Genomic DNA, 23,574 nt, shown 5'->3' with positions numbered 1-23,574 from the left:
AACTCAGGTTATCCAATCTGGACTTGACACGTCTGATTCCGTGGCCAAGGCAAGGGGCACGTCCATAGCAACAAGAAAGCATGCCTGGCTACGATCTTCAGGATTCTCTCCCAATGTGCAGTCAACCCTACTTGACTTACCCTTTGATAGGGATAAACTCTTTGAGACAAAGGCTGACTCTGCCTTGGAGTGGTTCAAGGAGAGTAGGGCCACGACAAAGTCATTAGGCTTGCAGGCCTCCGTCTCAACTCCTTTACAAGCATTCAGGAGGTTCAGGGGGTTTGGGTGTGCCTCTTCCTTTCGAGGGAGATTTCAGCAGATAGGCCAGCAGGCTGCCTCTACTCACCCCTAAAGATCATATAGGGGAAGGGGTAGGGTTTGTACCAAAGGGGCCACCAATCAGCACTCTGCCTCTCCCTCTTTCTCCGGAGGGGTGCAGCAGGGAAAGCAGCCTTAGTCCTCCATCAATCCCTTCGCATGCATCTCCTGTGAGGGGGGGGGGAGATTGTCTCAGTTTCTCCACATGTGGGAGTCAATAACATCGGACTCCTGGGTCACCGATATTGTGGGGAAAGGCTATACTCTTCCCTTTCGGGAGTTTCCCCCTCTAGTCCCTCCCTGCCCATCCTTCTGTTCGGAAAACCATCTCCTTTTATTACAACAGGAGGTTCTAGTCCTTTTGTCGAAAGGTGCAGTAGAGTTGGTTCCAGAGCAGGAGAGGGGTCAGGGCTGTTATTCAAGATATTTCCTGATCCCCAAACTGGATGTTCGGTTGAGGCCAATCCTGGCCCTGAGGATTTTGAATTGGTTCCTCAAGCAGGAAAAGTTCGAAATGTTGACCCTAGCACAGGTGCTTTTGGCATTGAACGAAGGGGATTGGATGGTGTCTGTCGACTTGCAGGATGCTTACTTTCATATCCCGATTCTCAAGTCGCACAGGAAGTATCTCCGGTTTGTGGTGGGATCGCAACACTATCAGTTTGCGGTCCTTCCGTTTGGTCTTACTTCAGCACCTCGAGTATTCACAAAGGTGATGGTGGTGGTTGCAGCAGAGCTCAGAAGGAGGGGAATAGCAGTATTCCCTTACCTGGACAATTGGTTAATCACAGCCAAGTCTCCGGAGCTCCTGCTGCGTCACCTGCAGTCAACAACCCAGTTGTTGTTCGATCTGGGCTTTTCAGTAAACGTGCCCAAATATCACCTGGAGCCCTCTCAATGCATCCTGTTCATAGGGGCAGTACAAGACACAACATTGAATCAGGCCTTTCCTCCGCCGCAGTGGATTCAGGGCATTCAGGCTTTGATTCCAATGTTCCAGAATGGAGTGGTCGTTCCAGTCCTCCAGGTCCTTTGTCTGCTCGTTCTGTTCACTTCTTGCATTCTGTTGGTCACTCGTGCACGCTGGCACATGAGGGCTCGTCAGTGGTGCCTCCGCAGGCAGTGGTTTGAAAACAAAGGGGATCTCGAGGAATCGATAAGGATCTCCAGAGACGCTGCAGCGGATCTTCAATGGTGGGCTGTGGTCGGCAACCTTTCTCAAGGAAGGCCGTTATCGCTGCCACCTCCAGTGGCCACAGTGATAATGGATGCTTCCACTCTAGGGTGGGGAGCTCATCTGGGAGATATGGAGGTCAAAGGTCATTGGTCTTCAGTGGAACAGAAGTTTCACATCAATCTGTTGGAATTGCGGGCGATACGTCTGGCTCTCAAGGCCTTCCTCCCTTCCCTTTGCGGTCAGTCTGTTCAGGTCCTGACGGACAACACTACCGCAATGTGGTATATAAACAGACAGGGAGGAGTGGGGTCGTACCTTCTCTGCAGAGAAGCTCTGTGACTCTGGTCATGGGCACAGGACCATCGGATTTGCTTGGTAGCAAACCATCTGGCCGGAGTTTTGAATGTACATGCGGACAGTCTGTCTGCACCTCTCGACCGATCACGAGTGGCGTCTTCATCCAGACCTGGTCCTTTACATCTTTTAGATGTGGGGGTTTCCTCAGATAGACCGGTTTGCCACTCGGGAGAACGCAAACTGCCTGTAGTTCTGCAGCCTCCAGTATCGGGTGCAAGGAGCGTTGGAGGACGCGTTTTAGATGTCCTGGTACTTTACGCATTCCCCCCCATACCTTTGATTCCTAGGGTTCTGAGGACATTTTGCCAAGACCGATCCCAAGTCATCTTAATAGCTCCGGATTGGCCAAGAAGGATGTGGTATTCAGACCTTCTACTCTCTCTGTGCCCTCCGCTCTGTCTCCCTCACAGGGCAGACCTCCTCTCGCAGTCGCAGTGGCAGGTTCTACACCCCCACCTCCAGAGCCTGCACCTACATGCCTGAAGATTGAACAGGGCAATCTGAGTACTTTTTCTCTCCCACCAGAAGTGGTCGACCTTATATTATCGGCCAGGCGACACTCCACCAAATCTATCTATGCAATCAGGTGGGCTAAATTTGTGGTTTGGTGTGGAGAGAATCAAATTGATCCCTTATGTGCCCACTTATTGGACATTTTGTCATTTGCACTGTCCTTAGCGCAGAGGGGTTGTGCAGTTGCGACTGTTAAAGATTACTTGTCCGTGCTGTCAGCCTTTCTATGTTTACCAGACCAACCCTCCTTGTTTAAGTCCCCAATAGTTTTGAGGTTCATTAAGGGTCTCACTAACAAGTTTCCGCCCAATCCATTTGTTATGCCGCAGTAGGATTTGAACTTAGTGTTAGCATTTCTGATGGGTTCACCGTTTGAACCAATGCATTCATGTTGCTTAAGATTTTTAGTTTTAAAAACACTTTTCCTGGTTGCCATTACGTCAGCTAGGAGGGTGAGTGAGCTCCAGGCTCTTAGTGTAGAACCCCATACACTTCCTTTTATAGGGACAAGGTGGTGTTAAGGACCAAGTCGGCTTTCTTTCCGAAGGTTGTTACACCCTTTCATTTAGGACAGTCCATCACACTTTCCTCCTTCTATCCTCCACTTCATCCATCAAAGGAGGAAGAGAGGCTACACCGACTAGCTCCAAGAAGAGCATTGAGCTTCTTCGTCGTCAGGACGAGAGAATTCAGACAGGAGGATCAGCTCTTCGTCGATTACATGGGGAAGAGGAAAGGCAAGGCTGTCCACAAGAGAACGCTTTCAAGGTGGGTCATTCTTTGCATCAAATTGTGTTATTCTTTAGCAAAGAAGGAACCTCCTGTTGGGTGAAGAGCCCATTCCACCAGGGCTAAGGTGGCCTCTTCGGCCTAAGCTAGAGGTGTTTCTGTGGCTGAGATCTGCAAGGCCGCAACTTGGGCATCCCTCCACCCCTTTGCTAAACATTATTGTTTGGATTCTGAAGTCCGGAATGATGGCCATTTTGCACTGTCCGTGCTGCAGGATTTCTTGGTTTGACCATTCAGGCACCCACCACTGAGTGCGGTACTGCTTTGGGACTCTTTTAATTAGGTGAGGAATCCACAGGTAGTTGTATCCATCAGAAGAACAAGTTACTTACCTTTGGATACACTAGCTACCTGTGGATTCCTCACGGTCCCACCCGCCTCCCCATTGCTTGGCTGGTCTTACCAAATTTCCTTGGGTGAGCATCTGTATGTTGTTAAGTACATACTGATGAAATTATTTATATATGTGTGTATATATTTGTGTGTGTGTGTGTGTGTGTGTATATATATATATATATTTTTTATATTGTGGAACTGTATACAGTAGGATGTATATTTCTTCTCGTTATTCTTTTCTATGGTTGAATTAAATGATGGGATATAAGTTTTGATTGATGTGTTCATGTCAAATACATAGTATCAATGTTCACCTGTTCGCCTCAAAGGCACGTAAAAAATGGTGGTAACTGATGTCTGCACGCCGACGAGGACCTCTTATTGACTGGATGACGTCAGACGGCGTTGCGTGGGAGTCAGGCAATTGTGACGTCATCGTCGACATGCAGAGCTAGAAGAAAATTTCCGTCGGATGCTGGCGCATGGGGAAAATTCATTAGGTGAGGAATCCACAGGTAGCTACTGTATCCATCAGAAATGGTGTTACTGAAGGTAAGTAACTTGTTCTTCAGGCCTCTCAGCACAGACACCCCCACTGCCTCCCATCACTCACTCGTTGCCTTACACAGGCTGAGGGGGAGGAAGGACTGCATGGGGGCCGAAGCACAGGAGCTGGAGCAGACAATGAGTCTCACTGTTGCTTTTCATGGCTTACTTACCTTTAAATTTTGCCTTAGAGATGTCCTTGGTTCTTGAGAAGTATTAGCTTTGGGTGTGTACTTGGTGTACTCTTTGTCCATCTGGGGTAGCACCTGGTTGACACCAGCTTTTATTAATCTGCCAAGATTGATTAATCTGCTTTCAGGCCCTGCACCCTTTAAATGACTTGGTTCTTCACTTGGATAATTTGAGATTTTTGGATGCAACCCAAGGTGCTCTGAGCCCCTGAGATGTTTAATTCTTACTTGGCCTTTTTTCTGCGGGTCCATGTGCTGCTCTGGAGCATTTTAAATTCTTTCTCATCCGGGTTTCTGTTTTTGGACTTGGAAGGTGCTACTGGCTGAAGGTTACCAGATGCGCCTCTTCTTGCACTTCGAAGATTACGTGCCCCAAGAGACATGGTGACAATTCTCCTCAGTCTTCAGTTCTGCACACAGTCCAATAGAAGTGAGTTCTCACTGCTTAGTTAAGTTAGTGGGGCAAGCTCCCCCGGCATCACTTCTGGTATCACGCATCCTTTGGCACTGCACCCACTACTATGCCTTGTGATAAAAGTATGATTTTAAGTTAGTGGAAATCCTTCAGGTTGCCCACCCCCATGTTGAAGATTGAATTCAGAATCTCCGCAAGATGTTAGATTAAAGAAATCACTGTAAAGGTTCAGAGGTTGCCTAAACACATTGAAGCTATTCGGAATTACGTTTTTGGATCTTTATATCTGGTACAACCAAATTTGCCTCTTTGTTTATTATACGGTTCCTCACAGTTCCAAGTCACTTTAAGTTGCCTTGTAACTGCAACACTTGTGCTTGCTTGTCTGCTTTGTATTCTTGTTCTGTGCTGTATTTCACGAGATTAATATTCAGCTTGCTATTTTTCATGTTAAGCTATTGCCTGTTAATCTCTTACGTTTGATGTTTTATTCCTGACTTTTGCTGGCAAACACTTTGATCCCATTGCGTCTCTTTCTGATCTTCATTATGTAGTGACAAATTTTGTTTATATTAGTTGATGTACCTTTCTGACCTTTCTTTGCTTTCTGTATTGCATAAAGCTGAAGCTTAGTGTTCAAAGATTTTTTTTCAAGTAAAATAGTCAAAGAAAATTAGAGATTGACCTGGAAAGTTTCATCTAGTAGACTAAAGTATCTGTCTAGATTATTTGTTTATGCATGCTAGAGATGAGCACCAAGACTCCACAATTTGAGTATTCCTTCATTACACCCAAGATTGCTTTGGTAGCTAAAGGGAATGGACTTAAAGGTTATTTGTTGCTCATTTGTGTCTGAATTTGATCGCACACTTGTTGACATAGTTATTTTGTTTTGTGGAAGTGGTCATGAAATGTCCATATTTATGGTAAATATCATTACATCTAATTGTTAAAGTTCTGACATGGAACATCTCTATCTTTTTGTTTTTCATGTATTAATTCTGTTTTCCTATCTTAATCTAGGCACATGAGAAACATGAAAGCATGCTGAAGTCCTTGAATAAGAGGCAGTCCGTGGTAGCACTAGAAGATTGTATAGAATTGTTTACCACCATGGAGACACTGGGAGAGCATGACCCCTGGTAAGTGTCAAGCACTAACCTGCTCGTCCATGGTAAAACAATGCTGACTGAAGTTGCTTGCCATCTCCACCTAGTCGTTTCATGCCTCCCACTTACTATTACGTGATAGGCATGGGAATGTTCCGGGGGAAAGAAGATAGATGAGAGAGAGATAGGGAGAAACACGGATGTCGTCTGGCAGGATCAAGGTGGCTAGCGGTGGTCTACGAAGAGTAGCGATCTCCTATGATGAATTAAACATTAGTCAAATAACACTTTTCATGTAGCCTATATACTAAAACTACTCTTCGCCAGTTTCCACAAACTAGGTTTTCCTGCCAGAGTCCCCATTCCTGCTTTTGATGGGTCTTCCCCTCTCTCTAGGGATCTTCAAGAAACAGTATGGGACCTGCAACCAGACACAGTGTTTACCCTTCTATACTATCTACATATATTCCTACGTTGTTCCCAAGTCAATGTGGCCCCACTTGAAGACCTACCGAAAGTGTTCCAGAAATTCAGTGTACATCTTGCTCATTGTGTCTTGATGAAAATTTCTAAAACACAGTCACACTCACAATCATGGCCATATAACAGGCGATAAAGAATAAAAATCAGTTCTTAAGTATTTAGAGTTCTCAAACATTCAGGGATTAATCAGAGCAGCATGCTGGTATCGGAAAGAACACAGTGCAGTGTTTTAACCACACTGAGTGTATACTAGATGGAAATAACAGACCTTTGATTCACGGTTTGAAACTAGTGTGTGCCAAACATTGAATGTTCTTTATCATAGGCAATGATTAGTATCACAGAAATGCTACATAAATCTCAACTATAAGAAATATGATCATAGTACATTGTTGAAATAATTGTCCAACACGCGCTCAAATTTGTACTATCATTGCGAGCTAACAGTGTGCATTATTATATAGCATATAGCAAGTATTCAGGTAACCAAGGACACTGATAACATGCCCTTCTAGTGAACTTCCGGCAATCAACTATGAAAGGTAACCGGTAAGAAGCCTTTTAGGTGCGTGCAGTGCGTTACCACCTTCTATGATGTTAATGTTCTTGATCTCTACTTTTCTAGGATCGGCAACCGCAATGCCAGGCTGTGGAATTGACGATCCAGGAACAAGCACAGAGGGGCAGAGAAACCTACTCTGCTTATGAAGATGTAGGGCTTTTATTCCGACAACCGCGAACATTTCCACTGGGCCACTGACCCCCCTCCCTCATTGCCCCTGCGTGGACACGGGATCCACCGAGCTCGTGGATCAGTGAGTCAGCAGGCCACCCAGTCCACAACACCCCCCCGGCTTCAAAACCTTCCTAGTCTGTTGGGACATAGGGACCAGTTGACGGCAGGATTCTCCATTACCACAGACAGGTGGCTTTTACAGATTGTCCGAAGGGGCTACTCCCTCCACTTTAAGAATTCTCCAGCTATGCCACCATCATTCGTTCATCTAGCGGAGGATCATTTAGCCCTTCTCCGCAAGGAAGTCAAAGCTCTCCTGGCCAAGGGAGCCGTAGAGAGGGCCCCTGTGCCAGAAGTAGGCTGTGGTTGCTATTCCTGCTACTTTCTGGTGACCAAAAAGGACAAGGGCCTTTGCCCTATCCTAGACCTCCGGTCCCTCAGTCTCTTCCTCAAGAAAAGTTCAAGATGTTAACCCTGGCTCAGGTCCTTTCTACCCTGGACCCTGGAGACTGGCGGGTTGCATTGGACTTGCTGTACGCCTATTTCCATATTCCCATCTTGCCGGCCCACAGATGTTACCTACGATTTGTGGTATGTCACAAGCACTTTCAGTTCACTGTGTTCCCGTTTGGCCTTACCAATGCCCCACGGGTGTTCACGAAAGTGATGGTAGTGGTTGCAGCTAATCTGCACAGGTTAGGGGTTCCAGTCTTCCCCTACCATCGACCTCTCCTGCATTCGCTGGGGTTCATTATCAATGTGCCAAAGTCACACCTAACTACCTCTCAGATGCTCCCTTTCATTGGATCTGTTCTGGACACAGTGCAGTTTCGGGCTTATCCTCCAGAAAAGCGTGTCCACAATATTCGGGCTATGATACAGATGTTTCAGCCTCTATCCTAGATTTCTGTGTCATTGAATCTGAGGCTGCTGGGCGTCATGGCCTTCTGCATCCTGCTGGTCCAACATGCCTGATGGCACATGCGGGCTCTGCAGTGACACCTGAAGTTCCAGTGGGTGCAGCATCAGGGGAATCTCTCCGACGTGGTTCAAATCTTGGAGGGAACTGCGAAAGACCTGCAGTGGTGGTTGTTGAATCCAGATTGGGTCAATGGCAGATCCCTCTCCCTTCCCCAACCAGATCTCACAGTAGTGACAGATGCATCACTCCTCGGATGGGGCGGCCACATGGGAGAGGTAAAGATCAGAGGCACCTGGTCTCCGATGGAGTCCGGGCTCCACATCAACCTTTTGGAGCTCCGGGCAATCCAACTTGCATTGAAAGCATTCCTTCCCTCTCTCAAAGGCAAAGTGGTGCAGGTGTTCACCGGCAACACCACCGCCATGTGGTATTGCAACAAGCAGGGCAGAGTGGGGTCGTGGACCCTTTGTCAAGAGGCTCTTCGCCTCTGGACATGGCTGGATCATCAGGGCATTTCCCTGGTGGTTCAACAGCTGGCGGGCTCCTTGAATGCCAGAGCAGATTAACTCAGCCGTTGATGCATAGTTGATCACAAATGGCGTCACCATCCGGAGGTGGTGCAAAGTCTCTTTCACCAGTAGGGATAGCCTTGGTTAGACTCGTTCGCCTCTGAAGAGAACGCGCAATGTCAGCTGTTTTGCGCATTGGAGTTTCCAAGGCGGCACTCGCTCGGTGACTCAGGCCTCCTGTACACCTTCCTGCCAATACAACCTCTGCCCAGAGTTCTGAAGATCAGGCAAGACCGGGCCCAAATTAGTCTGGTGGCTCCAGACTGGGCACAAAGAGTCTGCTATCCAGAGTTGTTGAGCATGGCCATAGCTCCTCCGATCAGACTGCTTCTTTGGGAGGATCTTCTATCGCAGCAGCAGGGGAGGGTCCTCCATCCGAACCTGTCCATCCTCTGCCTCCTTGCGTGGGGATTGAGCGGCAACAGTTGACATCTTTTGACCTGCCACCTGAAGTCTGTAATGTTATCTTGGCAGCCAGGCGTCCCTCAACCAAAACCGTATACGTCTGTCGTTGGAAGAAATTTGTGGCATGGTGCAACTACAAATCTGTTGATCCTCTATCTATTCCTCTTTCTCAAGTCCTCTTCTTTATTCTTTCCCTTGCCCAGCAGGGTTCCACCCTGGGCACTCTTAAAGGATATCTTTCTGCTATTTCTGCTTTCTTGAGGTTACCAGATAACCCTTCCTTATTTAAATCTCCTATTGTTGGGAGGTTTCTTAAAGGCCTCACACATCTCTTTCCTCCCATCCCATTCATCATGCCCCAATGGGATCTAAACCTGGTATTAACACATCTTATGTGTGTCCTGTTTGAGCTGCTTTACAACTGCCCTTTACTGCTCTTAACCTTCAAGACAAAGTGGTACTTCACACAAGGGTTTCTTTTCTACCTAAAGTAGTGAGACCCTTCCATGTCCGACAGTCTATTAGCTTGCCTACCTTTTATGCACCCCCAAATCCATCTCATGAAGAGGAGAGACTCCACCGTCTGGACCCAAAAAGAGCGTTGGCGTTCTACCTTGATCGTACCAAAGACTTCCGGGTGGACGATCAACTCTTTGTGGGATATGTGGGTGCAAACAAGGGGAAGGCGGTGCAGAAGAGGACCATTTCACGATGGGTGCGCTTATGCATCAAAGTGTGCTACGCTCTGGCTAAGAAGCAACCTTCTGAAGGTTTGTATGCTCACTCCACCAGAGCTACTGCTGCTACCACAACACTAGCATGTGGCATTACAGTCCTGGACATCTGTCGGGCAGCAACATGGGCATCTCTGCACACTTTTACCAAACACTACTGCATGGACAGTCAGGTCTGAAGGGACGGCTACTTTGGCCGTTCTGTCCTGCAGGACTTCTTGGTGTGATCTTGGTTTGCAGCCCACCACCGGGGATGGTATTGCTCGGGTATCTATTCAAAGGTAAGGAATCTGCAACTAGAAGTCTCTATCATATGTACAAGTTAATTACCTTTGGTAACGATATATCTGGTAGAGACATATTCTAGTGGCAGATTTCTTACCGGACCCGCTCATCCTCCCTGCACTGCGAACTGATTTCTAGGGACAGGTACTTCCCCCTTAAGGGACCTAGTTTTGGAGCACCACTCTGTTCTTCTTGGCTCTGCGATACTGGCGTGGAAAGTCGTGAAAAGAAACTGATGTCAGCGCGCAGGGGTGGTGCACATATACGACAGCGACGTCGGCGAGGCCAACACGACGTCAATGACGCCCACGGAGTCAATCGACGCCACCTGACGGCGTGCAGATGTACTGCTCGAAGAAAAATCTCCAGATACAGTCTGACACCTGGGGAAATTCAAAGGTAAGGAATCTGCAGCTAGAATATGTCTCTACCAGATAAATTGTTACCAACGGTAAGTAACTTGTACGTTAAACTAAACTAAAAGACTGATGGTGAGATTCTCCAAGTTCATGGACAAGGTTTCTGAGAGAAGGGGCTAACTGCAAGTGCGAGGTAGCTGTTCCTGAGAACATAAAGAATAAAAGCTGCGTAACTCACTTAGCACTTTTCATTGATTGATTTTGCCTATACGGGGTTGTTTTTTAACTTAATTGATGTACTTTAAAGCCACTGTAGCTCTTGTTGACTGAGCACTGTTGGGGTTAGACTTAATCATATTTTAACAATCAGTTTTAATATAGATTAGTTTTTATATTGCAAGGTTAATGAATGGAAGGGAACTTTTTAAATCTATTTTGAATGGTTTTAATAAACTATCAAGTAATACATATGTGTGTGTGTGTGTGTATATATGTGTGTGTGTGTGTGTGTGTGTACATATCTGTATGTTCGATGGCAAGTGTAGTTGCAGATACACATGCTTTACATAACTCCACCATCTAGTGTTGGGCTCAGAGTATTACAAGTTGTTTTTCTTTGAATAAGCTTTTTCGAGCCATGAGATCGATTGACTCTTCCTCTTGATGATAGTGCGCATGGACATCGAATCCTTTGTTAGATTGTTTTATTTCCGCCGCCAGGTTCGGATGCGTTTTCTCTCGCTCTGGTAGATCTCAGTTCGGTACTGAACTTCTCTCTTCTTTCTATAAACGTCGGTATAGTTCTCAATCACGTTTTCTAACCTATATTCGATCCAATTGTAATCGTTTGGGTCGATTAAACAGCCATTTCGGGCGACGGCGCCCTTCCTGGGCCTACTTTGACTTGTGGTTGTTGAACGATGTCTGGCCCATGGAACGGACTCTGTTTCGTTTTTACTCTCGGTGTCACGCCAAGTTTCCATACACCTATCAGCACTTGGTGTGCAATCTCTGTCTTTCTCCAGATCGCAGAGAAGAAAGCTGTGAACTGTGTCGATCCTTCCATTCGAAGAAAACTCTTAGGGATCGAAGAGCACATTGGTTGGAGATGGCATCCAAGTCGTCGGAATAAAAGCCCTACATCTTCAGAGAAGAACACTCTCAGGACAAGATGGCTCATCAGGCTGCAGTTTCCATTGCAGACTCAGACTCGGATCGAAATTCTGATGGTGACAGTCAATCTATTCCAGTGACGCAGTACGTGAGTATATCAGCCCCTTCCCATCACCCAAAGACAACCAAAAAGACTTCAGCACTGGTCTTTGGTCCACCACTGCTTGCCGGCCATGGTCGACCCGAAAAACACAGGCGGATGACCAACCCTCGAGTTCAGCATCAACGGAAGACCAAAGTGCTTTCAGTGCTGACCAAACAGCATGCCACACATTTGTTTTGGGATCGAGCTGAAAATCAAAAACTTCCATATCGGAGCCGAAAAAACTGCCATTGATTTCAGAACTGACATTCTCGGCGACTAAAACACTTGTTCTCCAAACTTTCCGAGCTCAAACCTGTGGGTGGAAAATATGTTCCAATTATCTGGGAGTCTTCTGAAATAAGGCCCGTATTAGAAGTAATGGACGCTATACAGCGCAAGATCCATATAAACAAAGACACTGGAAGGATTATTGCTTCTTCTCCTATAACAAAGAGAAAGTTAACTTTCCAAGAGACTCTAGAAGCTGGGCCGCCTCCACCTTCTAAGATATTTAAGCATAAGGAGACACCAAAGGCACTACAACAGCCTTCCCCACCACATTCTCCTTTACTTCCTGCTTCTCCACCACCAGATACTCCGCCACCACTACCTACACAATTATCTCTACAATCCCATATCTCTACACATGGGGATGATTAGGTGGTACTCATTACGATGTAGATCCATGGGATTTATATGACTCACATCCCATACCTTCCAATGATCCTGATTTATACCCGGCTAGGCCATTTCCACCTGAAGACACAATTGCTTACAATCAGGTCATAGGTAGGGCAGCTGCATATCACAACGTGCAGTTGCATACAGATCCCATTTAGGATGACGTCTTATTCAACACATCAACATCCATTCACAAGGAGTATCAATGTCTACCTCTGCCATCAGGCATGCTTAAACATACAGACAACATTTTCAAGGAACCAATGAAATCTAGAGTTAACACACCAAGGGTAGACAAAAGTACAAATCTGCACCTTCAGACCCACTTCTCATTACACAACAATCGCCCTCTGACTCTGTAGTTGTCAGTGCAGCAAGGAAATGGGCAAATAGCCAGTCCACAGGGGATACGCCTCCCCCAGACAAGGAGAGTCGTACGTTTGATGCAGCGGGAAAAACAGTAGCAACTCAAGCTGCTAATCCCTGGAGGACTGCAAATTCTCAAGCTCTGTTAGCAAGATACGATAGAGCTCATTGGGATGAGATGGAGGAGTTCTTCCAGTTCCTCCCACCAGAACACCAGAAAAGGGCACAGCAGATAGTTAATAACCAAATTAGATCTGCCTTAGATGCAGCAGACACAGCAGCAAGGGGTATTAACACCTGAATTACAACAGGCAGTACTCAATATGCTTTTTAATAAGCAACACTTATTTGGACCAGAAGTAGATACCCCCATAGAAAAGCTGAAGAAAGACTCTGATACAGCTAAAGCTATGAGTGCCCTTTACAATACCCCTACTTGGGGAACTTTTCGTATACCTCAGTTCAGAGGTGGCTTTATACCATCAACCTTAGAGCCATCCACATCCCAAGCCATGCACAGTTTTCTCATCAATATTTTTATTGCAAATGTTGCAATAATAATATCAGTGATGCCATAGAAGTTGTCATCAATTATGTAATATGTGGAGTAATTAGCTGTGCATGGCGCAGGCACAACTTATAGTTACTTTAGGGACAATGTTATAGTTACGTGAGTTAACAAAACCTTTAACGGCTGAATTTCTATGGTTTTGTGTGAGGAAATTCAGAACCTAACTATAACGTCCCTGAAACCTTTGTTTTTTTTCCGTGAATTTCTGTTTTTTTTTTAGCACGCACAAACGAAAATATGAGTAGCACTGCACATGACCTTTGGCTGTGCACAGCAGGGATTGGCCACAGGGCCTGCCTATAGCAAGGACAATTGGCCAACCCTCCTGCATGCATCCAAACCCAAGCTGGATACGGTCTTTGGCCGTGTTTAGCATGAGGTTGGATGTAGTGGGTGGGGTATTTTTTCAGTTTTTCTCTGGAACCTTAGTTGCACAAGTGAAACCACGGGTCCGCATCCACTGTACCACGGATCGAACGAAAGAAAGAAATTATTGGGCAATTTTTTGCCCCCAACGGATCTCTATCTGTCCTATGGGGTCAGGACACCTGTATCCGGACCCCTTATGTGTTTTTGCACTTGCTTTTTCCCACCGCTGATGCCACAAACAAAATGGCGGCCACAACGTTTGTCAGGTTGCGACCAGCCAATCGGGGCCTTGCTTTTCCCTCGGATCTGTGAATCCGGACCCAGATCCGCAGTTCCGGATATATATCTATATTTTTTAAACTCTTATAGCTCAGAAACTACTGAACGTATTTGCACCAAACCACAAAAAGCTTCTTGCCAAATTTAGTATAATTCCGTTCAGCTATTTGGGTCGTAGGCGTGTCTAAAGGTCCCATGGAAAAATGAATGTGGAAAATGCATTTTAGGACCCCCCCTCCCCTTTTTTTCTCAGCCCCCACTTAACGGATCACCCAAAACTTTCAAGACAGCAGCTGAACTGACCAAAGTATATGTTTTGAAAGTTCGTGAAGTTCATCAAGGGGCACCAAAGTTATAAGCAAAACAAAAAAACGCTCCAGAGTTATAGACAAAACAAAAAACGCTCAGTCTATGGAAAATAGGTCCTAGCTACAACTACCTACTGGCGATAGCCACTAGGTTTTTCAATATATATCATCAGATACTGGGTTAATCTCCACTTTTGGTCCTGCCACTGAGGAGAGTGCATCTCTTGCAGTAATTATAAGGAATGCTGCAGGGGTCCCTTGACCAGGCAGCTCCGAACCATGGAAGTTAAAACCAAAATTCTTAGATTTACTTCAACCTGGCCAAGCACCTGATGAGCTCTTTAAGACCAATTGTCACTCGGGCAAAACAATGTTCTGGAATTCCGGTCAACAGACTTCGCTTGTTGCCACAGGCCAGTTTCAGGTGATCCAGAATTTCTCATGCAGCATCCAACTGCAGAGAGATTGGACAAACTAATAAAGACTGCCATGAAATTTACTCTCCAAACTGGCCTGTAATGACAGATTTCTCAGGTTGAGCAATTGGCAAGAGTCGGGTTCTTCAGCACTATGCCTGAAAAAGGTCTATGGCCTTCTCATGGTTGTCTAGGCATCCCTGATGGATATGCCATTTGATGGTTCGGTCTCTTTGATGAGAAGGCAGATTTGACCCTTGAGCGATTCAACGAGTTGAGCTTCAGCTCCTTCTTTGGGCCTTTCTGCACCTGCCAGACATTTTCCACAAATTAGTTTGGGTTTTTTGAGAATGCATTAGGTATGACATATCAACCACGCCAGACTCTGCTGGCACACCAGCCCCTTTCAGCCCTTTTGTGGTTGGAACCATAGATCCCAAAGATCATCACCCGGGACAACAAGGCCAACTCAGTTAGCTGCTTCTTTGGTAACAATTTTGAAACACCTTTGTGTACTTTCCAGCAAGCAGCCACCCTGTATGGGGCAGAAGTCACCATTTCTTTCAGGGGTGGCATGATATTACTTCTGACAGATGGGTCCTCCAAATTGTCCAGCAGAGGCTATGACCTCCCATTTCTTTTTACCACGCTGCACCTTCCACCTCCATCATGTCGGTTGACCGAGAAACACTTGTCCGTTTTGCAAAAGCAAGTGCAGGGCCTTTCGGCGAAAGGTCCACAACGAGGGTTCCAGCCTCAGAAGCAGGAACTGGTTTTTCGTCCCTTTACTTCGGAATTGAAGCCTTTGTCCAAATTTAGATCTTGGTTCTAGATACTCCTTCCTGCAAAATGACAAATTCAAGACAATCAGGCCAGCCCAGCTTCTATCTGACCTTCATTCAGGAGACTAGATGTTGGTAGCATTGGATCTAAAGTATGCTTATTTCCATATCCCTGTCCTGTATACCCACAGATTTTATCTGTGTTTCACAGTGGGCCAGGACTATATTCAGTTTGTGGTGCCCCCTTTAGGTCTCACAAGTGCCCCATGGATGTTCATGAAAGTTATGGTGGTGTTTGCAGCACATCTTTGGAGGTTCGGTGTTCCAGTCGTCCCTTACTTTAACTGTTGAGGGTGCGCTCTTCCCAGGAAGTCATAGGCCGCTCCAGATGGTGACTAACTTTCTGCCATTATTAAGGTTTACTATGAGTGCGTCAAAGTCAAACCTGAATCCTCTGCAGATATTCCCTTTAGAGCCATCCTTGATAACATGCTTTATTTTGTGCCTTTACCTCTGAGTGGAGGGAGAGTCTCAGACATTTGGGTAATGATCCAAATGTTTCACCCTCTCTCCTGGATTTAAGTGTGAATTATCTCCGAGGCTACTCAACTGTGGCTTCCTGCGTTCTGCTGATTGAACATGCCAAATGGCTTTTGCAGGCTCTGTAGTGGGGTTTGAAGTTCAGTAGGGCACGTCCCCAGGGATCCTGTCAGATACCATCCAGGTTTCAGAGGAGACTGCTTGACCTCTGTTGGACCATTGGCAGACCCCTCATCTTTACCATCAAGAACTCTGTTTCTGGAGGATACTTCTAACCACAGATTCCTTACTTTTAGAATAACCCCCATGCCCCAGACAGGATCTGGAAGATTTTTCAGCATAGCCTCTCTGTGCTGATAGGTTGTGTTATACTGCTCCAGGTTGACTCTGCTTCGCCCCACAAGTGACTGGTGCCACCTATAGCTGTCACCTAAGCAATCTGATGGCAATTCCTTTATTTTTGCACCTTTCTATGGGGATCCGGAGCTAATGCCTACTATTTCTTATCAGTTGACAAGCCTTTTTTCTTTCATATTTTCAGACTACTGGTTTTAAGTCTTGCAGGGGCAGTCGCAAAAAAATGTTTGTGACAAATCCCCACAATGTGTGCCTCTGGCGTTGTGCATGTGGAGTGCATGCTGATGAAACCAAAGGCATTCCAGACTGTAGGAAGCTGGCTCTATATATACTATAACGAAATGAGGGTTAGTGGGCTCAGAGGCCAGGGATTCGCCAGAGGCTTAACAGAGACTAAAGTAGATAAAACTAATGCTCTCTTTTGAGGTAGTGTGGTTGAGCAGTTTGGCTTATCAGAGGGTAGTGCAAAGCATTTGTTGTACACACAGTCAAGAAATGAGGCACACACTAACTTCAGGCCAATTGTTACTTTATTACTAGAACCAGAACTTTGTTGCAGGGAAGTACAATTGTAAGTTTGTATCAAGCATATGTATCAAATGTACTTTGTTTGGTTTTAGCAGATAAAGCAGTTTACAAGTAAGTAGCAATTTTCTTTTTCAAAAGCTGACATACTTTTTCTCTTCATTGATTCCAATGGAAAAATTGCAGTATTTGTATGTTTTGAAGGTATGTACTCAACTTACAGTTCCTATGTCTGGGAGTTTGGATGTCCACAGGCCAGAGTTCAAGTTGACCCCAAACGTACCACCAGCAACACGGGGCCAGCGAGTTCAGAGGTCTAAGTTGATGTCTGGTTTAGAATGGGATCCTATGGAGACTGGGGGCACTCAACGAAGTTCTGCTGCCAGGTAGGTACCCACATCCTCTGGGAGCAGAGCTGGGGGTTTAGAGGAGCACTGGGGGGAGGTCATAGGTCTACACCATACACACACACACCCTGCAGGGCACAGAGGCGGCTGGGTGCAGGGTGCGAACACAGAGCTGGGTGCCCAGTGCTTTTCAATAGGGGGACCCCTGGGGTCACAAAAGATGCTGCAGGCTGGGTCCAGGGGGTCGGTTCTGAGAAACCAAAGGCTAGACAGGCAGGAGAGGTGCCCACGGGACGTTACTAGACTGTTGATAGGATTCCCCAAGGTCAGGGGGCTGTGGGTGCAGGGGCGTCCTTGGGCATCGGGTATCTTAGTCAGATCCGGTCGTGGTCAGGGGGGTCCTCTGGATTCAGGCTGCAGGTATTGTGTTGGCCGGGGGGAAAAGGGGGTCATCCCAGGATGGACATGAAGTCTGAATCGCCTAGGGCCCTTCTCTGGACCCGTGGGCCGCCTGGACTCGGGCCATGGGCGCCGGGTGCAGAGTGGACAGGGCTCGCAGATCCGGGCGGTTCTGGAGTCCTTTTGGTGATTTCTTCTGGACAGGGCAGCTGTTCTTGGTCCTCTGCTGGGCAGGCAGCCCTGGGGATTTGTAGAGGTCGCTGGTCCTGCAGGATGCGTTGCCTTCTTGGTGCAGGGGTCTTTGAAACTGCAGACAGGCCGGTAGGGCTGGGGTCAAGTCATTTGTCATCTGGAGTCTTCACTGCTTGGGTCGGCTTAACAGTCCTCCTTTCTTCTGAGATCGCCAGGAATCTGGTGAGTAAGGTTCAGGGGTGCCCCTAAATACTAGATGGAGGTGTGAAGGACTTCCACCAAGAGTAGACTTTGTTACTGACCCCAGAGAGCACAAAGGCTGGCTCCCACCCCATGGGGTCAGAAACTTGTCTGTTGTGGCAGGCTGGCACAGACTGGTCAGTCCTGCACTCAAAGGCTAGGTAAAACACAAAGGGCATCTCAAAGATGCCCCTTGTGTGCATTTTACAATAAATCTAGCACTGGCATCAGCGTGGGTTTATTGTGTTGAGAAGTTTGATACCAAACTTCCCAGTTTTCAGTGGAGCTGTGGAGTTCATAATGACAAACTCCCATCCCATGTACTCACTATGGCCACACTGCACCTACACTGTCTAAGAATGAACTTAGACACTGTAGGAGCATATTGCTCATGCAGCTGTGCCCTCGCCTGTGGTATAGTGCACCCTGCCTTGGGGCTATAAGGCATGCTAGAGAGGTGACTTTTCTATGCCACAGGCAGTTGTTTGTGGGCATGGCACGCTGAGAGGGATGTCATGTCAACTTTGCCTTTTTCTCCCCACCAACACCTACAGTCTGCAATGATAGCATGCGTGTAGTTGGTGAGGGGTCCCTAAGGGTGGCATAATACATGCTGCAGTCCTTCGGGGCCGTCCCTGGTCGCAGAGCCCTTACTTTTACAAGGGACTTAGCTATATGCCAGGGGTGGGCCAGTTGTGGAAAGGATCGTACAGTTTCTGGAAAGAACACTGGTGCTGGGGCCTGGTAAGCAGGATCCCAGCACACACACACAGTCAAGGTAGCATCAATACCAGGCAAAAATTGTGTGTGTTTAACCATGTCAAAAGGGGCACTTTCATACACAGACCATGAAGCTAGTCATCTGATAGAGACCTCTAGCCTCAAGTTCCTTACCTTAAAATTATCCCAAGGTGTTGGGCTGTATCTGGAATTGTTTTTTTATGAACAGTACCCCTGCATGCCAGTAGGTGGCGTTATTCACTCCTCATGATGTCATCTGTGCCAGAAGTGATGTGTGGGGCGCCTATATAGGCACCACCCCAGCAACCTAACATCAGTTATTTTCTATCCACAGCAGTCAGCTCAGATCAGCAGAGAGATACTGCCAGTCTCTTTTTGTCTGATCTTGTTTGCCTTTCTGTTGAAGTTTTTTCTAGATCATTCCCCTGGTGTGGCAGGAATGTTCTCTAGGAAAGCTGGCTTCAAGCCCTGCGGTACCTGTCACCGACAGATGTCAGTGGCAGATCCACATCTTTTCTGTCTCTGGTGTTTTGAGCACAACTACAATGTGAAGACCAGCATTGATTGTTGCCCCATGCACCCCAAGATCTAGAGGGAGCGGTCCTGCAGAGCCACGACTGTCTCAATGCCAGTCGAAGGGAGGGTCCCAGTATCTGTCACAGAGCTATCGATCGTCAAAGTCATCCGGGCAAGTCCCACAAAAATAAAAAGCTTAAGAGTTCAAAGAGTTCTTTGACTTTGCCTCATCCATCAAAGGCATCCGTTGAAATGAAGGAGCATCATCATTCGAGCCTGGCTCCACAGTTGAGCCTGCACCTGGGCTGTGCCTCCCTGAGTTTCTGGGAGCCAGAGCAACCCTCACCCAACTCCATGAAGTGTGAGGCCATGCACCTCATATTTAGGCAGCCTGTCCCTACTGGTGCATCTTCAGACCCCAAGAGTTCGAGAGGGGTTCCTACTCGCTCCCCCAAAGTGGGTCCACCCCTAGCACTAGTCGGGCCCCTTGCATCCACAGATGGACTCAGACTGGCTCCGGTCCTACTACCTCAACCTTCCCAGACGCCAGTCCTGATGATGACTCCTGGAACCTCTGGTGGGGGCGCCCCTCTGTCAATCTCAACTCTGACATGGAGCCGAAGGTGTGTCACCTAATACAGATTCTAGCGATGACTGGAGAGGGCAAGTCTCCAGGCCTGGTCCTTATTCCTACAGGCTACGACTTAGGGAAGATTGGGAGGAGACGCTGAACCCTGAGGAAAACCAGCCCTAGAGCCCAACATGGACTGGTCTTAAACTGCGGATGCCAGTGGACTGGACACCTCTCCAGATACTGGTGTGGTCTACTCTCCTTCTGCAGCTATGAAGGATGAAGCCTCTTTTGCTATGGTGGTCAGAAGGGCAGCAGAGATCCTGGACCTTAGCCTGCCCTCCATGGCATGGTGCTTCAGTCAGGAATGACTCCCTCGGTACCACTTCTCTCATTTAACAAAGCCTTTAGAGACGTCCTGCTTGGGGCCTGGTCCAAGTCCTGCACAGACGCTCTTGTGAACAGGACAGTTGCCCGCCGCCATCGGCCCGCCCCAGGGGACCCCACTTCTTGTGTAAATCCTGGCACATTCCCTACAGCCAATCAAGATAGGGAGCCCAAGATGCTGTACACTTTAGGGAAAAAAAGGTTTCTTCCACCAGCCTAGTACTGCTATCCGTGAACACTGCGTCTATTTTGGGCTGTAACTCCCATGGACTGTGGGATTTGGTTGCGCCATTGCTGCCCATGGTCCCAGTGCAGGCCTGGGCCATACTTTCCCAAGCGACAGTAGATGTGAGAGATGCAGCCAAGGTCTGATAGAGACTTCTTGTTGAAGATTCCTTGCCTTTGAATTTCCCCAGGCATCAGACTGGATCCAGAACATTTTTTGTAAGCAGTACCCCTGCGTGTCAGTAGGTGGTGTCGATCAGGTCCATGCAGCATCATGCGTGCCAGAAGGGATGTCCGCATCACCTATATAGACTGGATCCTCACCTCAGCGTGCTGACATCAGTTCTTTTCTTTCCGTGCCAGTTAGTTCTGATCTGGAGAAGAGCTCTACCTCTGTTGTTTATTGACAGGATTTCTTTGGCATTTTGTTGACTTCTTTTTTGAGGTTTTACCTCTGGTGTTTTGAGGATGCCTTTGGGGAAGACCGTTTTTTAAACCGTTCGCACCTGTCACCACTCCACGACGGCTACAGTCACAGACCTTACGTGTCTGGAGCATGACCACGACTCCAGGTCATGTTCAGACTGCTGCGCCATGGCACCCGAAGGCTTTGAGGGCACAGTCCCTAAAGCGTGAGAGAAGCTAGGCTGGCAACTCTGCATTGGGCTAGGTCCCGGTTGAGAGAGAGGTCCCGGGACCACCACTGGAGCCCTAAGTCCTCTTTGCCTCACTCAGTCATCAGGACGTTCAGGTAAGAGAAGCAAAAAGCACAAGAAGCGAAGCATGCTTCGACTTCTCGTGGACCGACATGACGAAGCCACATCAGCATTCGAGATAAAGCTCTTCAGAGCCTGCACATAAGCCAGGGTGACTCCCTGCTCAACTCAGTGAGTTTTACAAGGCCATGACCTCTTCTTTGAGCGGGCCGACCACTCCGGAGCGCCTTTGAGCCCCGTGGGGTCAGAGGGTGCCTTATCTGGTTTGGCACCTCCTGCCCTGGGATCAATGGGCCCCCATGGATCAGTTCATGGATGTGAACCCGGTGGTGGTTGTGCCAGCGTGACCTTCCCTGACACCAGTTCTGACTGATGTTCCCAGCACCAGCCCTATTTGGATCCCCGAATCCGACATGCAGCCTGAGCAGAGTCGACTGACGCCGACTTTGGCGCCAACAGGACCCGTGTGTCCTAGGGTTGGTGTCTTAACCTTATTCTGAAGGGCTAGGCCTTAGGGAAAAATGGGAGGGGTCACTAGACCCTTCAGACTACCAGTCTGTTCGTTAAGACATGGACTGGTGTGAGGAACTGGGTGATGCCAGCGGACTGGACACGTCTCCAGATACTGGTATGCTTTCTCCCCCTACTGTGGCTATGGTGGAGGGAGCTACGTATGCTATGTTGGTGAAAAAGGCCGCTGAGGTCCTGTACCTTGAGTTGTCCTCAGTGGCAGTCAAGACTAACAACTTGACAGAAGTGCTGCAGCAGGGAGTTTCCTCTTCTGAACCCCTGCTCCGTTTCAATGAAGCACTGCCAATGTCCCACTGGAAACCTGGTTTAAGCCCAGCACAGGGGCTCCTATGAATAGGACGATTGCCCATCGCCATCGCCCCACCGCAGAGGTCCCAAATTTCCTCACCAGACACCCCACCATGGAAAGCTTGATGGTCCAGGCTTCCACTTTCTACGGCGCTTTCCCTGCCACACCAACGGACAGGGAATCCAAGAGGCTGGATAGCCTTGGAACAAAAATATTTTCTTCCACCAGCCTTGTATTGCGGTTTGTGAACATCACTTGCTTATTGGGCTGCTATTCCCAAAATGGTACACGGTTGCTCAAGTGCTGCCACAGGTCCTGGAGGAGGCCCGGGCCATACTCTCCCAAGCAGTCAAGGATGGTAGAGAAACGGCAAAGTTCTCAATTCGCTGTGGTTTAGACATGACCGACTCGCTGGGCTAAGTGGTTTCCAAGTCTTGCAGGACGCCTACTTTAACATTCCCTTCCTGCCTACCCACTGGCTATCTGGGGTTTACAGTAGGCCAAAAACATTTTCAATTCACTGTGCTCCAAAGGTGAGGGCAGTGGTCGCAAAACATCTACGGAGATCAGGGGTGTCAGTCCTCCCTATCTCTGCAACTGGCTGTTGAAGGCATTCTCACCCCAGGGTGTTGTCTTCCACCTCCAGACTATGGTGAACCTCCTGCATTTGCTGGGTTTCACTATAAACGTGCCAAACTCACACCTGATGCCCTCTCAGGCATTCCCTTTCATCTGAGCTGTCCTGGACATACTGCAGTTTCGGACTTATCCTCCTGCAATGCGATTCTAGGATATTCAGGCTACAATAACGTTTCAACCTCTAACCTGGATTTCAGTGAGAATGACTGAGGCTGCTGGACCTCATGGCTTCCTGCATCCTTCTAATAACTCATGCCAGATGGTATATGCAGGCTCTGCTGTGGGGCCTGAAGTTCCAGTGTGTGCACCCGCCCCCATGGGTCTTCCTGGACACCCTTGTATTGACCCAGTGATCTGCCTTCTTCTCCAGCTCTTTGGGAGAGACCAGCTCTAAGTCCACTAGGTACTGGTGTAGTTTTTCTGAGCTACAGTTACTCAACACATGCTCTTTTATAATAGATCTCTTCATGACCATGCACCTTACTTCCCTTCAACCAGCCTTCCATTATCTTAACTGAAAAGTCTACAAAATCCACCTAGGACTGCCTCAAGGTTTTGTGAGTCTCCCTGAATGTATTCCTATTCTCCTCAGTTGTGAGCCCGAAGCCCTCAATCATGGTATCCTTCATGAGATCATAGGACTCAACTTCTTCTTCACTCAGTTTCAGGAGTTTATCCCCTACTTTCCTGAGAAAAGCTTCCAAAGTAGAGAGTCCCAGTGCCTTTAGGGGATCCTTCTCATTTTACAAGCCCCCTCAAAGGCTGTAAACCACTTTGTAATATCATCTCCCTAGACCTATTTGGGGACAGTCCCTTTGGGAATTTTGGGATCAAAAGCTTCCTCTTTCTCCCTAGTTATTTTGCTGCCACCACTTGGGGGATCTAACCCCATTGAAACCCTTTATTTATCTGTAGGCAGGAATTTGGTTTCAAGTGCTGCCCTTTTGGCTAGTCTGTCTAGGATGACATCCTCATCTAGCCCCTCTTTGCCTGAAGGAACCTGCCCAATCCTCTGTTGAAGGAGAATTCTGGGCATAGTTTTAGAGTACAGGTGAGGGGGTACCTCAACACCTTCCCTATCCAGG

General features: G+C 47.6%; 1 protein-coding gene across 1 annotated transcript in view; it reads left to right on the top strand.

Moving 5' to 3' along the window:
* The window catches only part of USP4 (ubiquitin specific peptidase 4), a 789,752-nt gene that overhangs the window by 671,777 nt on the left and 94,401 nt on the right, over window positions 1-23,574 (top strand). Inside the window, exon 18 of the mRNA XM_069206879.1 lies at window positions 5,666-5,784. Within this exon, the coding sequence (XP_069062980.1) occupies window positions 5,666-5,784 (119 nt within the window). The remainder of the gene's footprint in view (window positions 1-5,665; window positions 5,785-23,574) is intronic.

Source organism: Pleurodeles waltl, chromosome 9, assembly GCF_031143425.1.
Source record: "Pleurodeles waltl isolate 20211129_DDA chromosome 9, aPleWal1.hap1.20221129, whole genome shotgun sequence".
NCBI lineage: Eukaryota > Metazoa > Chordata > Amphibia > Caudata > Salamandridae > Pleurodeles > Pleurodeles waltl.
Note: the sequence above shows the minus strand (reverse complement) of the source record. Positions and strands in the feature narration are given on the sequence as shown.